The sequence below is a fragment of the Cyclopterus lumpus genome, chromosome 7 (assembly GCF_009769545.1).
Source record: "Cyclopterus lumpus isolate fCycLum1 chromosome 7, fCycLum1.pri, whole genome shotgun sequence".
NCBI classification, from domain to species: Eukaryota; Metazoa; Chordata; class Actinopteri; order Perciformes; family Cyclopteridae; genus Cyclopterus; species Cyclopterus lumpus.
The window spans coordinates 19206002-19225241 of record NC_046972.1 but is presented as its reverse complement, the minus strand read 5'-3'; the positions used below and the strand labels follow the sequence as shown (position 1 = coordinate 19225241).

The window sequence follows — 19240 nt, the reverse complement described above, 5'->3', positions numbered from 1 at the left end:
ACATGGCGGCTCAATCTAAGAGGTAAGAAAAACACAACAATTCTAAAAGAAAACAAGCTGATCAATACTATATTCCACTTCTACCAACAGATCCCCCTAAAGGCTACACACACGTTAACGTTGAGTCAAAAATAGTTCAAAAAAAAAAGTGTAAGCATGAAAAGTACAGGTGCTCACGGTGGTGAAAGGCCCATTCCAGAATATTATAAATCATATCACTAGATTGTAATTTCCAGAATATTATAAATCATATCACTAGATTGTAATTAGTGATTACTTATAAATGTAGTGGAGTTCCTCCAAATGAAACCTAAGTAGAGTACTTGAGTTAATGCACCTGCTTTTCCACCACTGAGTACACCAGTGTAGTTTGAATTAGGTGGTGACCTGCTGGGGTTAATTGCAGATTGACCTGGTTTTCACAGGGCTCTAATTAAAGTGATAGACTCCTTTTGTGTCTTGCCCACTAAGCCCTTATTATACTACAGTACATCACCATGCCGTCTCTCAATATTCTCATCAAATACTGAATTGCAAAAGATGGTAAAAAAGGAAATATCAAATATTACCCTAACTGCTGCTGACACCCTTTAGAGTGCTCGGATATAAGTGTTCTCTTCTGTCAAACTACAAACCAGTTGAGCTGGGATCGGGAGCGACGGTTAAACACCCCCAACCATCACATACTGTTTAATCCCTTTCTCTTCCCACTCCCACTGCTCCGCTCAGATCAAGTCAGATTGAGAGAAGCGTAAACCCCATCCAAAGTGTGAGAGACCTTATGAAACCAATCTGACGCGAGTGAGATTGTATCCACTGTTAATCGCCACCAAGCTCAGCTTTGCTCAGTTTCTAAGTTCTGGAAATATCTGGAAAACCAGGCAGGCTCTGCTTTGTTTTTTTCACGCCAGTCGCTCATTTTAGCGATAACACGCGCGAGTGAATATTCTGACGGCATGATGGATATGATGTGTACTGTGACGACCTAAATATATTTATTTGAAATGATCTGCTCACGTTCTGCACTTTATATTCTGCATCTACAATCTAAGTTGTTTTCCCCATGTGATCTCCTCTGGAAAGGAAGAACAATAGGACAAGCCGAGCAGATTTATAAACGCTTCAATTAATATTTTAGTGAACTTGAGGAAAAACTGAATGATACCCTCAATGCATTGAATCTCACAAAGTGCACGGCAGAAAATGCTGTGCACAGCTAAAAAGAAAATTTAAATAAAAATAAAAATAAAAAAACTCAAAAGGAGGAGACGTTTTCACATAGTTTGCTTAGCATAAAAGGAAATAAAAAGGCCAGGAAAAAAAAGTATGATTTTTAACTGACGTTGCTTAGGATGGCATGAACACAACTGTCTAACAATTGAACCCCACACTGATTAAACATGACTGACTTTCTGATCCAGTGATGCATCCTACGTGACGGTGGGGGCGACAAAGTCTTTTGATTTAAAAATGACAATTGCTCAGACTAGCCGTACTTTGTTTGCTTTGATGGCCTCAGACTCGTTTCGGCTTGGATTGAGCAAGTGTCGTCATCAAGCTGACAATTTCCTTATAAAAATAGATTTGTAATAATTGAAATCAGGTTGAAGACAGTCCTCACAGACACGAAGCTCTGTGCATTCTAATTATACAAGGAAAACAAAGGAAGACGAGAATAAAAAAAATCAAAGTAACACTGCATGCAGAAAGTCTGGGTCAGATTACATTCAGACAGAACAACGAGCAAGTGCATCCAGACAGAAGCAGGTGTAGAGACAAAATGAGCAGAGACGCCTCGCAAAGATCACATCAGATAAGGTCAGGGGTCAAAGTGCAACTCAACCCCCCCCCCTCCCCCGGCTCGTTCTCCGCCTACCTTGTGGAATGGCGAGGTGGGGTACGAGGCGGTCGGCTGGAACAGCTGGGGCTCTAGTGTTGTAGACATTTGTGGGTCACTCCCATCTTGTTTCCTACAATCAGACAGATGAAAGAGAACATTCAGTCAGAAAAGGTCGACCCAGTTAGAGACCAAGCAAAAGAAAAAAAATAGGCGAAGCCCTGGGAAATGTAGCTGGTTTCATTTAGTCGATGGCCTTAAGACCAAAGACAGAAGGTTTCTTCGTGTGAAAATTAGGATTTTTTTCAAATGAAATTATTTAAATAATCTTATTTGGTTATTGATCCGTTTTTGTTTCTTCTTTTGATCAATGTCTCTGTGAAGCAATTAAGTGGTCAAATCTGACATGGTGAACATTTTGTGTGTCTTAAAAATGATGCATTTTCAAGACGCACAAAATTGTAGCTTATAAATAGTTTTTCCCTCACTGGTAATCATCCGTTTTGTCTTATATGCATAGATATGTGGAAGAGGCTTAAACCTGGTGGCCGGATGCTTTCCTTTCCCCTAAATGCATTTTATAGTCGAAAACATCGAACAAATTTAACCTTAATAACCATCACGGAGCCTACAAATATGTCTGAAACACAAAAAGTCAACATACAATTTCTTCTCTCTTTATAAAAAATAATAAAAAACGTTGCCAAAAAAGTATATTCTTTTGAGGAGGTTCTTCATTTCTTTTAGGGAGTAAGCTGCTATGACACTAGTTACTCTCTAGAGTAACACATTGCTGATGCAAAAACCCAACAATACAGACCGTCCTTTGCTCTCAACTCAATATCTCCACCGGGGTGATTTATCCTCACACAACCACGGGTCGATACTCTCACTTAACGTGGTTCCCTAATGACAACTGGACAGTTTGCACAGCAGGCTTTCAATCTGTTTGATCAATTCAATCCATTTTAAAACACACAAAGTGATTGATCAAAGTGATTGATTGGTATGAAAGCGTAAATCCTCGCGAAGCAGCGACAGCGAAAAGTGAAACATTCTGCGATGATCAAAGAGGGTCAAAGCAGCCCCAATGAAATATGTAACATATCTCTGTATCTACAAGAGGGGGGTGGGGTGTTCTCCACCGACCAAAAGGTGTCCGTCTCTGTACCGCTAAGTAAATCATGACATGAGTGAATGTCTGACGCCGCTGGTGCCGAGGTCGTGGAGAAGACAAACAGATGCTCAAGTGGAACAGTGACCGAGATGGAAATCTCCTCACAGTCTACTCATAATCAAATACAGGTGGAGAACAGAGAGCGTGAATCAATCAGCGAGTGAATCGTTAATCAAGGAAAGTCCCCCCCCCCCAAATCACCCAAACAAAAGTGGGAACAAATACATGAACCTTTTCTCCTCAGCTTAGGCTCAATAGGCGAACGGGGCGAGGAGCCCCAGCAGCAGCTCTCCCGTGGGAGAACCGGATACGATGGGGCATCAGCTGCCCTGCACTCTTAATTAGAACTGATGCATAATAGATGGTTCAGGAGACACACACATACATATACATATATACATATATATATATATATATATATATATATATATATAAATAAATAAATAAATGAAAAGGCTTTCATTTCCAACAGTTGGTTTAAAGATATCGTGTTACATCACAAAAGAGGTAATACTTGTTTGTTTGTCTAAAGTCGTACGTGACAACGATAGCCTCACATGCAATATAGTCCACTCTGGCAGCATCAAAACACACATCATAGTAAAAGTGGGAGAAGAAATGTCCTGCCCAGTCCATTACAACCTCGTCCTCCATCACAAGCATGTTGTGCCAGGACAGCTCACACACACACACACACACACACACACACACACACACACACACACACACACACACACACACACACACACACACACACACACACACACACACACACACACACACACACACACACACACACACACACACACACACACACACACACACACACACACACACACACACACACACACACACACACACACACACACACACACACACACACACACACACACACCTGCCTGTTCTGCTTGGCATTACCACGTAAACCCTCCTGCAGATCGGTTTGCATCACTAAGCCACGGCTTCATCCCAACATCCCAACAAATTACATAACACACCTCAGCTGCACCACAGTAATCAGCAGCGTGGAGAAGTCACAGCGCGTCATCAGGGCGAACCTGAGGTCCTGCGCGTGCAGCGGAGCAGCAAACTTACTCACACCGTGGCAGCTGGACGCTCCGTGGAAAGGTCGGGACACTGGCCGGCACTCTGACAGATGACTCACTGTCTACGCTTCTCCTCCAGGAAAGCTCTCACTCTTTCACAGGTATCTCCTCTCCTTCTCTTCCTTCTCTCCGTTTACTCTTCTCTCTCTCCAGCTGCAGTTCACTTGGTGCTTTCGATCAGTCGTTCACCTGCTGGCCTCACTCTCTCTTCAGAGTGTCGCACACTCTCAGTGAGCATCCTCTCCCGCTGCAGATTCTCCTCCCTCACTCTCTCCCTCCTCCCACTCAGTCTCTCTCTCACACACACATATGCACTCTTTAGTTGTCACTTCCTCTCATCCCCACCTTCTGCGCTCTCAAGCCCAGCCACGCGTGATGTGGTGGTACTTGTCCAACATCCCGTACTCTGAGCCCACCCCCCTTATCCCCTTCAAAGCGGGAGACCCTCCCCCCTCATCATCCATTTAGGGGACGACTGAAGACTGCCGCTTAGAAAGAGAAAGGGAAGAAGGGCTGATTGGGGTAATGGGCGTTGCGTTCAATCCCCACGCAGCCTCATGAACCAGCTAGGGCTGTTGCTGTGGCAACCACATCAGCCACACGCGAAAAAAAAGAAAGAAAAAAAAAAAGCCACATTCGAATTCATGTTAGTTATGATATGACATCAATGAGGCGATTATATCCAACATGTAGCTCACGAAAGTGAGCAGGGGTTGCAGGCTCCCTGCTGCTCGCTGTGCAGGATGAGTGTGTGGGGAAATGTTTTTAATTACTCTAATGAGTCTCATTCAATCCATAGTGAACATGTGCGTTCCCCCCACTAAGCTACCAGTTCCCAGCAGACCTGTGACTAATGTCACCAATACCGCCTTTTCCTGCTAAATCCAAGTGTGTCGACTCATCTGTCGAGCTTCTTAATGAAAACGCATGCACCTCAGACTAAAGCGTGTGCATGAGTGTGTGTGTGTGTGTGTGTTCTGTACATGTCAGACATGAAGAGATAACAAGGGATTAGAGCACAGTCCTCACTGTTCACCATTAGGAGCTGTGTATTGTGAAAAACAAATAATCCTCTCACTGTCCAGAGCTTACTGGTAAAAAGAAGGGGGGGGGGGGATTATATCATTGGACCAAACTTTAATATTGTACAGATTAGCAGCGATTTATAGAGATGTTGCGCTGCGGTGGCACAATAATCTCTCCATCACTCTTTTAAACCTCTGACCAAAGAATACAGATGTCATATACGAGGGCCATCTTTTGGGGGCAAGAGGTCAGGACTGAAAAAATTGAATTCTTGTCTGCGAGTGTTTCGTTAATAGTGCTTATAGATGAAAACACGCGGATCATTGATGCTGGAACCTGTTAAAATCAGAGAGGACCCCAACACCCTGCTGGCGAAATAATAAATAATAGAACGACGACAACCAGAAAAGCCACGTGGAGCTTTATTTTTCTATCTCCAGTGAACAAAGATAATTGGTTTTAAATTGAGAGTTGCCATCCGGCTCCAATGTCCTCTGGCCCCCGCCGCTGCCAGGGATTCCTGTCCCATTAGCCTGGAGAAAGGACCTGTGGTCACTCTTCTACTGCCCCTAATCCTTATCCTCGGAGAATTGCTGCTCTCCGGAAATGTCCCCCCCATCTCATACTCTCACTCTGCCTCTCTCACTCTCAGCTTTTTAGCAGCTATTTCTCAACCAGGACGAGTTAGATAATAATACAAGACACAAGCTGAAATAATGGTTAAAGTAGGCTGTAATTCTCTCAAGAGTCAGCAACTGTGTGTTTATCAAGTTGTATCAATACATACAAATTCATAATACGGTTAACAGTCACTCAAAATATTGACATATTTCTATAATATCTGCAAGGGATTTTTTACCAAGGAACATTATCAGGATCAACAATCTGAATGGCAAAGTCTGTGAGTTTTGACTTTTTTATTTTATTTTTTTTATTCTGATGATAAATATAATAATTGTATCTGTGTGGAAACAAAAGGGAAAAATGAGCAGTAAAAACTCTGCTGGTATGATGCAGTCGTTAGATAGCTCATGAATTCGGTGCAGTTCTTTAGCCGACTCTTGAGGCTCAGTTGCCCTCCCCCTCCTCCCCAATCCCCCCTGAGGTCGACCACCACTAATTAAATCTCAACCTGTGGGAGACTTGATGGTTATTGATAAATAACCATTCATTCATATTTCAGAACAGCAGCCATCTTGCCTGCTGGAGACCTCTGACATGCTGCTGGTGTGTATAACGTGTCCGTGATTGGAGACTTAGACCTCTAACTGCTGTTTGGGGTTCACTGGCCGGTCACACACCCTCCCACACATCATACAGATCATCGTCTGTGACTGAAGACAATCAAAGGTTCTCACTGTTCCTGCAGCAACATGTTGCATGGAGGAGGTCTGAGGGTTCTCCTGCTGTTCCTAGATTTTGTTCAAACACGCCTCCAGTCGCTCCCAAACAAATGCGCCGTGGTAATCAAGCCTGTGGTTTGTTTGCAAGGCAAAGTAGGAATGCCAACCGCTTCCCAAGTTTCAAAGAAACTTTACATCCCCACCACGATTTATCTGCAGTGTGCCTGAATCCCACTGTGACTATGATTGTGACTGGTTTGACAATCATGAAGCATTATTATCAAATGGCGTGTTTTGACCTGGGTAATTGGGCTACACCATTAAGGGGGGGTGGGGGGGGGGGGGGCAGTAAGGCAGATATGAAAGATAAGCATATTGCTAATGACATTAACTTCTCTCCTGTTTAAACAGTTGGTTAAGTAGTGACGTCTGAGGCACAAAGTAAACACAGTAAATAATGACTTGGCGTGTAGTCATATAAGGAGCTCTGTGAAGCTGCGCCACGACGCTCATTTGCTGACGTTGAGTATGTTTCATGTTTAGCACGTTCTCCGTTGTAGTATTGCTCGTTAGCGTGCTAATCTTTTATTATTGCCATCAAACACAACGAAAAGCGGAGGCTGATGTCATTAGTTTGGCAGGAACTTGGTCAAAAATCAAAGTACTGATCAAATAACATTTTGTTCTGATGAACATGTTGGGTGAAATGTTACGGGATGACCACGGTTGATCATACATCCTGATCCATGAAAAGGTCTGTGGCTAATGTCAACATGCTGTTGGCCGCAGGAGTAAAAGATGAGTTGGATACGGTCACCATGAACATGTGTCTGCACACATGTTCATGGTGACCGATGGAGAAGCTGAGATGTTGCAGTCTGGAGGAAAGTGGTAAACTGGTCACCTGACCAACATTGCCATATGTTGAGTCAATGTATCATATCCTAGCCTTAGTAGCACTTGGATATTTCTCATGGTATCTGACTAATACGACTTTAATACCTCGCCTCCTCTTCAGTGTATACCTACTGAACCAGAGGTTTGACCTCAATTATTTTACGAGCGCTGCAGCCAAATCCCCAAACACAAATTATTTACCAAGCAAGTTGTTTATAATGTGTGTGAAAGTGTATTTCAGAGGTCAGACATCAACAGATTCAGCTGTGCCGCTCAGCTGTGCACCGTCCCCCCCCCCCCCCCCCCCCCCGTCATCACATATTATGGCGATGACACTGAAGAGGTCAGATATAAGTAATCAACCTCCCCTTGTTAGATTCTTTTTCTCAAATGTGCCGTGAAGTAGCAACACCTGCTGCCTCGCCCTATACCATCAGTCGTCCAACAGCCAGAGACACGAGGAGCCCGTGTGCAATGAATTACCACACAAATAGACTCTGGAATTGTCCGGTTTTCAGGGTCACCGTTCCCAACCCTCCTCAGAATGACCTGAAGCACTCAAACAAATAGGTGGATGATTGTCTCTGGTGTGAAACCATTTCTCTGAGCGGTGCTTATATGAGGTACTTGTCTTGCCTCAAAAGGCAATCTTTCCAGATGAAAAGATCTGATTCTCACTCTAAAAAAAAGTTTTATTTTGGTGGACGTTCAGCGACAGGAATATACCGTATGTCCGATTTATTTAAGAATCTGATTGTGTGTGTGTGTGTGTGTGTGTGTGTGTGTGTGTGTGTGTGTGTGTGTGTGTGTGTGTGTGTGTGTGTGTGTGTGTGTGTGTGTGTGTGTGTGTGTGTGTGTGTGTGTGTGTGTGTGCGCGTGCGTGTGTGTGTGTGTGTGAGTGAGTGAGAGAGAGGAAAGTAATACAAAAAAGCTACTCTGGTCAAAACCTTCTGGGCCTTTTGTCCGATAGCCGTAACAGTCACCGTCGACCACAATCTGACAAAAGCAAATATTGGACACATTTCTAAAAGCAGATAAGTCTGAGAAGCTGTTTGTTCCCCAGGGAACTGTAACTCTAAAAAAACAAAAAAACATTTATATATAGAAATCCTTTCCAGGAGTTATCAATGATATTATCAAGACATTATAGTACACCAACTGTTTGGATTTGAAGGTGGGGCACATTTTGTTATGATTCACCACCGTGTTTATGGGAAGAATAGAAAGAAATAGCTTCACAAAATGGCCGGTCTATCAAATGTTATATGCATTGAATGATGAATAATAACACATCTGTGGGGTCAGATGCGTGAGGAGACTCCTTGATGGATTCTCTTGAGCCCACACCTCCACGAACAGCTGGCCATATTCAATATATGCATCCGCCATGTAGAGCAGGTGTTTTTGAATAAAGCATATTCACGCTGCCATTTCTTTTAGCTATTGGATTTCCAGCTTGCTTATCTCTCACAATTTCCTCGTCCAGATTTCCTTGGTAACACGCCCCCCCTGGGGAAATCAGTCATGCAGATGTGCCTTTTCAATGCCAAGAGGTCACGGCAGGATCATTTTGTGCTCTTTTGTGTTTGATATATCAAGAGACACTACTGTAATCAGTGATATTAACTTGCATGCAGGTTGATCTATCTATCGTTCCCATCAATCAAGACAAGAACAACCACAAAAAGATCATGCAGGAACTTCCTCTCCCATAGGAGAGAAAGAAGAAAAAAAAGAGGTGGAGAGCAGGGAATTGAAAGTCCTCACTGGCTTATCGTACTATCCTCGGAGTGACAGGTGCCAATACACAGGCCCCATCCTCAAATGTATGCTCCAGGATACCCATCCACAAACACTATTGTCTATTCAACACCTGCAGCTCTGTCTTCTGAAGATAGTGCAGCTGTAGCGTCTAAAGCAAAGACCAGATGTTTAAAACAAGCTGGCAGGACAACTTTGCCTTTGAAAAGCTTCAAGAATCAGATAAAGTCAAAAAGGTGAAATGTGCCGTCAAGATTGCCTGGCACGGAAATCAACCTTCCAAAGCCTGCTGAGCTTTAGGTTTTTTTTTCTTCTTCTCTTTCTCAAAAGACATTTCGTGCTGATGCTGGATGGTGGATGACATGTTAGGATTTGGATTATTGAAGACGGGTAGAACCGGGGACGAGCTCGTCACTTTGGTGCTATATTTGGTGGGACAGCAGGAGATCCATAGAGAGACAGTCTAGTCTGATGTGGCGTGACAGGTTGCTCTCCCACTATGTCCTCGCTCTTCCAGACAACTCAGCTTGACACACCCGGCGCGGCTTTACGGCGCGGCGCATGTGCAGAGGAGACGGACAGAGGATGATGCGGAGTGACATCTCACTGGAAATCAGTGAACACAAACAGCGGAGTGTGTACGGTGACACCTCCTTAAGTGTTTGTTTTTTTTCGGGGCGGAAATAGGACACAAAAGGATGAAATGGGCAGAGAATTTAGAAAGCCAAAAAAAAAAATAGAAACGACGTATCGCGTCACACAATTTGGAATAAATAGCAAGGTCATTCAGCAAAATGACTTGTTCCTGCACTGAGCAAGACAATAGATATTTGATCACTCTAAAAATAGAGAAAACTATGCCCCTGTTGAAACTGCCTCATGAGGAAAAGTCTCTTCTGAAGTTTATCGGCCTGGAGGAACAATTCATCATCTATCATTTTAACCAATAGGACTACTGCAGACTGCACCTTTTACCACTAGAGGGCAGACAACAGGGAGCCCAAAACCTATGATTTTCCTACAATAAAAGTAGAAAATCAAAACATTCTGCAGATTGTTTGTTTCAAAAGTGTAACTCAACACAAAGCTCAAACTCTTTATTTTCAAAATAAAAGTCCACTCTTAGAGTGTGTGCGCTGGAGGTTTTAAGTTTCCACATTAAACTTCTGCAAGTTGCATGTTGGACCATGATTGGTTTCCAAACTTGTGGTGTCACAAAATGATCACTGACAGTTAAACTAACTACTACACTTAAGTATATACACACTTTTTTTTGGAAAGAAACACAATTAGTGTGATGGGTTTGGAAAAATATTATATTTAGTTTCATGCTGAATTTACTTTGTGCCTGGATCTTTGTACACGTGTGCAGGAGAGACAGAAAGAGAGAGGCTCTTATACAACATCCCAGTATAGCCATTATCCACACTAACCCTCCTCTCCCAATTCCTGCAATCAGGGGAGCTTAGCGAGACAGGATTACAACCAATTACAGGCTTCCCCTGAAGAGCGCGGGGACGCGGCTGGAGGATCATCTGTTTATTGTGTATGACCAGATGGAAGATGGTCATTTAGCATTTAAACAACTACAGGAGTCGAAGGATCAAAAGTCCTGATGACATCACGCACTGTGCCTTTTGAGAACGTGTTATTTCTATTTCATTAAAAGAATCAAAACAATGGAAATAAGATAACAGACATTTTATATACACGTTTAATATAGAACTATGCTGCTATACACCTATTTTAAATTCCTTATATTTTGACTTCAATTTCTGTATTGATTGATTTTCAACCCTTAACTTGTTAAAGCACTTCTTGGTTTTGCACCAACCAATGTGTCTGACATGCTTCCAACCCGTGAACCAGGACAGCCCCTCAGTCTTCTGGTCTTTTAGTCGTTCCAAAGTGGCAGGACAAAAAACTATTTAGTGAGGCAGCTTTGAGTTTGTTTCAGTCTGCCTCAAAATCTGAGAGCAGATGAAAGTGTTGATATCTTTAAACTTAAAACCCAACGCTCTAGTCTAAACTATTATCAGAGTGTTTTATGGCCATTGTATATTTTATTGTATCCATGTCTTAAAAGAAATGTTCTAGCTAAATGTTTCCCAAACTTTTGAAATCAATTTTTACTGCCATTTACACAACACCGTATGTCATTTTTAATGCATAAACCAGGCTTTTTGAAGAGATATACGTTTGACAAATCACAACTTTGTTATTCGCTGTGTTATTGAACCTTAAATACTTAATAAATGAGACCAAATAAAAGGCTTTTTTTTTCTTCTCTGAAAACAAACAATGTATACTGGCCTTATATATTAGATTCAATGTTTTAAAGTAGGCTACACTTTTCAGAACATTCCATCCAAGCTCTCTCATGTGGCTTAAAGGTGCACTGCAGATACAAATACAAAGACTATGGAGTACTCACCTGTAGGTGGGTCGCAACTCAGTATTGTGTATTTTGTCTACTTCATCTAGATTTGATTTCATCTTTTTTTTTTTTCTTTCATTGGTCTTACCATTATTCATCATTTTAATTTCTTGTGCGCACCAGTCTCTCGCATAGCTTTTACATTTGTATTGTTTTGTTACAAGCTCAGTCTATTTGCCAAGCACTTTGAAGTGCACTAATCTGTACAAAAGCTGCTATGCAAATAAAGTTTTATATCAATCAATCAAACTATGTTTGATTATCTACATTATAGATAAGCCTTAGTACATTGCTTCCTTTTGTGAAGAATAAACAGGTTGGTTACATTAATAATTTCTGGAATGTTCTGGCATTTCAGAGGAATGCATGCATCAGGCCGGTAAATTGAATTCCTGTGTAGCATTTGATTGTAGAGTCATGCAGTTATCATCAAAACTATATCTTCAGGCAGGCTTAAGAAAAAACGAAAAAAAAAAAAAAACTCACCAGCATTTTCTTGGCCTTCCAATTCGGAAAGGTGAGCACGGCATTTTGCTGATCGTGCAGTTTTGCTGTCCGAGGGTTTAACTAACTGCTCTAATTTCCAGTCGCATCCTGTTTAACATACAGAACCTGGAGGAATAGTTTGACTCATTTTTTTTGTAGTTGTATTTGAATTCTTGTCCATAGGCCTATCAGAGTTGTTTTTTGTTAGAAATTGGTCTGTCCTGCTGGGTATGAACACTGTGGATCGTGTAACGCAATTCAAGTTCTATGAACACAATGAGAAAGATCCTCCAAATTCATTCAGCGGCGTTTGTTGAAATCCTTCTGGCTTTGATGAAGTGCATGACTCTGACAAAGGAACGAGGCGGAGGGCAGCAAGTGCAACTCTGCTGAACTCTACATGTATTGTGTGACACCATCACACTGTTCTCTTCTTTCTCTTCCTGTCATCTCAGCCACTCACTACTTTTGTTCTTCTTCACGTCTAAAATCCGTTTTACATCCTCTTTTAGATTATCCAGTGCTTTTCTCCTCTTCTTCCTTTCTACCGTGCGGTGTAGCTGATCTGCTCCAGTCTGACGCAGTGGCAGCCCGATGACCAGACTGCAGTTCCTGCACACAAGTCCAGCCACTGCTGAGTAATGCAGGCCTGTAGCTGGAGAGAGAGAGAGAGAGAGATGCTCCTGTTTGTGTATTCCAGAGGGAAGGTGGGATGATACTGCGGCGAGGCACCGTTTAACCTGCTGCAGTCAGACAGACCTAAAGCCATCAGGGATGATGTGATCTATCTGCAGTGGCAAGAGGCGTGCATGCTCGGCTCCCTGCCAGACTCCACGTGCCACTCGCAGCAGCACTCCGGCCCTGCCAGCGCCGCAGAGACAGCAGCACGGACCGGGTATCCGTTCCCCCCCCCACCCCGACCGACCACTTACTGGCTCGCTCGTCTCACTTTTGCTCGACTCGGTCGACTGATTCACACATTTAAAAGACACACACAAGGCCGGTCTGCGTCAGTGCTATTGAACGCCACTCCAGAGAACTTGAAAGAATTGTAATCCATTGCGTTTGTTTGTTTGTCAAAATGTAAAAGTTGCATGACTGAGCACACTGATAAGCATATAACAAATTGTCTCAACGTTGCTGTCGTCATTTAATACAGTTATTGACAGAGGGGAAAAACTCACCATAAGCTTCTGGCCTTGGAGAAGGTCTTGTCAACTCTACAAAAAAACAACACACACAAAAAACAACATACAGCGGTTATAAAAAATACTAAAAAACTAATTTCACAACATTCTGGTTTTCTTTGTTTGGGGTTAATCTGTGTCAAAAACAAACAAAGAAAGACCACTATGAAAACAATGAGGGGAAGTCAGCTATACTTATGTTTAAGGAAAATGACACTTTTAATAAATAACAAAAGACATGACAAATTAGAATACATTAGCACCAGATGGCATATAACCCAGTCCTACACTCCTTTTCATGCTCTTGCCAGCATGCATTAATGTTTACCCGGACTAATTTAAGTGTGGAAAGCACAGAAGGATAGTGTACCATCCTTTCAACTTATAAGTAGTCCACTGAACTGAGAGAGGTTGCTTATTCAGTGGTTATTCCTAAATAACTCATGCCATCTGTTGAAGTAACATCTCCGAGGATGAAAGGATGATTACGAACTTGAGAAAAAATGAGTCTTGTCCTGGTTTGAAATCGCACTATGAGGCTCATTACTCAGTGTCAGTCAAGAATAAACTATCACCTGTCCTTATGTCGCTTTATAAAAACAGATTTATGCTGTAATCCCCTCAAACAATAACCAGATGATGCAGTGTCTCAAACTGCTCAGGTTGGGATGCAGAGCACCGTTTCTGCCAATAGATGGCACCGTGTGTGCAGGAGAAACATCACGTCTGACAGGTGTAAATGCATAAACTAATTTCCCTCTCCTCATCAACCAGAAAGAAATTGATCATGATATTTAAGTCCATAAGGCAGGACTTTGAACAATCGGAGACCCAAAAAGGAATACATACTTTTTCTCTGCTTCTAATTTCAAAACATTACCGTCATAAATAAACACCACCTTCTCTTGGGATGCAGCACTCGACTTCACTGGCAACAACAAAGTGGACATTTTATACTGATAACTCCTGCACTATGGCCCAGCGAGTGACTCATGGGTCTGTCTCTCGTGACAGCTGGTGAGGGTGACACAGGGAAACGGGAATGCTTAGTATGTGTCTCAGGGCTCCTACAGCTGCCTCGGCAACTACTTCTGCCATTGTAATGTTAGATTGTATGAATACAACCCCACGATTGTAGGTGTGTGGCAAGACTTTAAACGTAATGTTTTTTGCTCCATTCAAGAGGAAAGCCGAGGATGAAGAACGACGCCACCTACTCTCCGGGGTCAGAGATAAAAGGTTGGGACATTTATAACACATGGACACTTAATGCAGATGAAAGTGAGACACTGGAATTTAACTACGAGCGTTCGTCCCGCCAAAGACAAAAGTCCTATTTGCTCAATATAAATTCCCCACAAAAACAATACAGCTGTTAATGGAAAGCAGAGCAATATATGCGACGATTGGAACCATTTTGCAAAAGGTGTGTCGGAAAAGGAGCGCACACAGTAAATGAAAAAAAATATATAGACAATGAGGATTTGTCTATTGATGCAGTGACACACGTAAATGGCATTAATGATACAGAGCATGCCTTTGCAGTGAGCTTTAACTTAGACACTGCCTATGTCATTCCCACACACTTTTTTTCAGAAGTTTTGGGAACGATATAAACTAAAACCACTATCTCGCCCAATCTATGATTATAGTGGTGAGGGACTAGTTGTCAGAGGCATCAGATGCCAGTATAAGAACACCTCGAACACTAACCCGAGTACTTGAACGAGGTCAACCAGTGGCCACACTAACCTTCACTCTCAACAACCACAGAGATGACGTCCTCATCTACGGCAGAATAAAAGGATTACCTTGACAAAAAACCTCGGTGCCGTAATGCAGTGTTTCAGAGAGCAAGGACTTAAGCTTAACCCGAGAAGAGAGTTAGAAGAGCACAATCTGTCCCAGCGAGGTCAACTATTTTGGGCACCCTATGACTCAAGATGTAATCAAGCCTGATCCAGCCAAGATTTCGGCCGTGGAGCCACCCAAAGACAAAAGGTGAGCGAGGAACAATCCTTGGCATGTGTCGAGGTTGGACCTAAGCTCTCAATGCACCTATGCGCTACCTTAACAATAGTTCATGTGGTATGCACAACATGAGGAAGCATTTAAACAAATTAAAGAGATAATCCCTCGAGAACAAGGTCCAGTCCTAACGTATTTTGACCCCAGCAGGATACTTCAACTACAGGGGTACGATTTTACTGTCATCCCCAGATAAGCCGAGGGGCATTCCTGTTGCAGGAAGTCACCGCCTGTCCGGGACGACAGCCTCAGAGCAGGCATGGACATGCAGGCACACACAGTATCCAAGATCTCACCTGTCAGTGAAGCTGAAAGAGACACACCGCTCATGTTATTGAGAAAGATGATCAAGAAAAGGATGTGGCCTCAGAGCATAGCCACATACTGGAACTATCAAAGATTCATTTTCACAGATTAATGACATTCAGTTTATTTTTTTCAATTCAGTTTATTTTGTATTGCCCAATATCACAAATTACAAATTTGCCTCAGAGGGCTTTACAATCTGTACACATACGACATCCCTCTCCCAGGACCTCACATCGGATCAGGAAAAACTCCCCAAAAATAACCTTTCACAGGAAAAAAAAAGGGAAGAAACCTTCAGGAGAGCAACAGAGGAGGATCCCTCTCCCTGGATGGACAGACGCAATAGATGTCATGTGTACAGAATGAACAGCGTTACAAAGTTACATAAACACATTACATGAATATGACAATGTATGAATGGAACTCCAATCCATGAAACGGAAGGAGGTAGAGAGGAGGGGGGGCGGGGCGCATCAGCGGGGCGCATCAGCAGGGCCCATGGCCATGCCGCATCAGCAGGGCCAACGCAGGAGGCCGGCTCACCAGGCATCAGACACCGCCAGGTCCAATAGACCCTATGAGATGTGAAGTCCCCAGCAGCCTATAAGCCTATAGCAGCATATCTAGGAGCTTGACCAGGGCAAACCTGATTCAGCCCTAACTATAAGCACTATTAAAGAGGAAAGTCTTAAGTCTATTCTTAAATGAGGTGACTGTGTCTGCCTCCCGGACTGAAAGTGGAAGCTGGTTCCATAAAAGAGGAGCTTGATAATTGAAGGCTCATTCTCTCATCATCTTCAAGGGTGAGAACATCATCATCCATACCTCACTGTTGGCAGAGGTTTTGCCCTGAATGGATGCAGGTCACATTGGCAAGGAAAGTGCATCCAGAGAGCGAGAGAGAGTATGAACAAGCATATCGAGAAAATGGTTGGAAAGTGCCCCACCGGTTTTCGAAACGCATGCCTTTGAACGATAAGGAGCCCATGATAAGCACGCCTTGGCTAGCAGTCGATACTGATCTGTTCACACGTAACAACGAGAACTATATTATCACAGTAGACTATTGCAGAAGGTATTTTCGAGCTCCACAAGCTACATAGCACAACTGGCCTTCGCCAGACACAGCATACCAGAGACTGTTGTCTGTGATAACAGCCCTCAGAACAAATGAAGAGAATTTAAATATTTGCAAGCACATGGGAGTTTACCCAAATAACCACAGGCCCCGCACTAGGCCCAGGCAATAGTCTCCCTGTGCAGATTGCTAAGTGGCTGAAGCTGATCATAGAGACCCCTCTGAGTCTCCTTGCATATCGCTTACCCTCAATCCTGCCCAGCACCCTGACCAGCTGCGTCAACCCAAAGGTGGTCGGCCAACAACAGCATCAGAAACGATACTACGACCGGCCAGCTGACCCGATGTCATCGCTGCATGAAGGACAGAGCGTCTGATTCCAGGATCATGGGATACCGGAATCCAGCAGTTGTCTGACACTGACAGATAGTAACACAAACGCACAGCTGAGGGGCTGGAGTACATCACAGACACAAGCTATGATCACACCAGACAGCATGCAGCACACGGCACAACACTACACGTCTATATATATATATATATATATATATATATATATATATATATATATATATATATATATATATATATATATATATATATATATCTGTATGTACAGAACCAAAAAAATGTTTGGCACTTCTTTTGTTTCGAGAAATTCTCAAAAAGATAAATGAAAGCTAAAAGCTTCCTCCTTCTCATAAAACTGTGTAAGTGAGAGGAAACAGGCCCCGTGGGGTTTGATTGTTCACTGTACTGTGGAGTCAGGAATCAGCAGACTGGTGTTGGTTGAGTAGGACGTCGCCCGATTCCCCTCAGTGGAGAAGATCGTGCGTCATTTTCAACCCCAGGTCTCCACGTGACACGTACTGACATTGAAATGGATTTTGTGGTACTCACTCAAATCTACCACCAGTGTTGATTTCACAGAGCCTGACAGACACGTGTGTGTGTGTGTGTGTGTGTGTGTGTGTGTGTGTGTGTGTGTGTGTGTGTGTGTGTGTGTGTGTGTGTGTGTGTGTGTGTGCAGATAAATCAGACCTCCATCTTATGTGGAATGCATACTGGCCCTTGGCAAAAAGCCACAACACTTATGGGCTGTCGGCTCTGCTCTTGAGAAGTGAAGAGGAGAGCTGTTTTTCATATGAACTGCATCACGAAGAACAACATTTTCTCAACCTCATCCTGCGCTCCTCACCCATTCTCAGGTTTCATGGAATTCCCATAAAATGAAATCGACCAGGGTGTGTTGAGATTATTGGATAAAGTGAAATACCAAAACTGAAATACCAAAACCAATACAGGAAATGTGCCTTATTACGTACCCTCGACTATAAAACGCAACATGATATCCAAGAGCCGAGACCTCATATCATCATACTGGGATGGATCAAGATAAATTTGTCCAAGATTATGAAATGAAGAGGCTAAAACATGCCTCCACTCAAATATTGTACATGTCTGACATCTTGCTACAAGCAATAGAAGGGCTATGTAAGCTGTCTGATGGCAGGAAATGACGCTCCAGCGTGAGTTCAGTCAGGAAGACTCTACTCTTGTTAATCAGGCTTTTAGTTTATTTCTCATACATCTGCCAATCACTCCTCATGCTCACTCATAATGTCCTTGCTGTCATGGTTCGATCACAATATCAGCTGTTTAGATCAGCTGGTCTCTTGTATCCAAAAGCAGAATGAAACAATTACATCGTTAGCCTATCCTTTTGCTGCGGTCTCTTTTTAAATATGATTGTCTCTGTATCATGATGTCATTAAGCACCCCTCCACCTCCCCATCTCTTTGCAGGGGGTTATCTTGCCTCCTCGATTACAAATCTCCCTGTCGAGTCCGAGCACCAAAAACTCTGTCAAGACTTTATAATCACATATTGTCTGTTAATGATAAATAATGATAATTTCTGATTGAAATTAGGTTGTTTTCAGATTTCAGGGGGCAGGAAAACTATCAGTCACTTTACATTTAACTATTTATCTGGACATTGTGAGAAGTTTGGTTGGAAGGACATCTAACAATCAATCAATTTCCAATTTTGTCATTGAAACAAAACTTTACTAATCCCTGAGATTAGTAAAAAATCTCTGCGAGAACCGCAGTTGGAGTGGACCAAAGTAGGCTATAAAAGATGCGTCTGCACTAATGTATTTGTGGGCCATGAGTCACTTTTGTACATTCAAATACTGACAGACGTTTTCATGTTTCTTCCACGCTCTGAACTAGGTAACAATCACAAACTGGTTTCCATGGAAATTAACCTCAGCCATGGATGGGAAGGCTCAAGGCGAGCCCAGGACACCCTCGGCCATCACCGTGTCAGCTAGTTCATGCAACTTAATCTGACTTTAAGCGCAACTCCAAATGTTCTAATTTCTTGCCTGCTAAACTTTTAAACATTTTCTTCACTTCAGGAATTAGCTGAGGCCGGCGGTACATAACAAGTCAGCAACACTGCTCGTGGCAAGTAGGTCACCACATGGAGTTGAGCAGTCAGCCCGGAGGAAATCCAGCTTAAAAGCAAATAAGTTTGTTGTTCTGCTTCACTAAAAAGTTC

At 42.8% G+C, this 19240-nt stretch overlaps 1 protein-coding gene across 16 annotated transcripts in view; it reads right to left on the bottom strand.

Annotated features, from left to right (window-relative positions):
• LOC117734030 (rap1 GTPase-activating protein 1-like) overlaps window positions 1-19240 on the bottom strand; it is a 55016-nt gene that overhangs the window by 19693 nt on the left and 16083 nt on the right. For 11 of the 16 annotated variants that reach the window (XM_034538075.1, XM_034538076.1, XM_034538065.1 and 8 more), the window contains exons 2-3: window positions 13255-13290; window positions 1877-1970 (exon numbers count right to left, since the gene is read on the bottom strand). In XM_034538075.1, coding sequence (XP_034393966.1) covers window positions 1877-1945 — 69 coding nt within the window. In that variant the 5' untranslated portion in view covers window positions 1946-1970; window positions 13255-13290. Of the gene's footprint in view, window positions 1-1876; window positions 1971-4109; window positions 4178-12070; window positions 12726-13254; window positions 13291-16918; window positions 16967-19240 lie in introns of those variants that run through there. The other 5 variants (XM_034538069.1, XM_034538068.1, XM_034538070.1 and 2 more) reach the window with 4 other exon arrangements.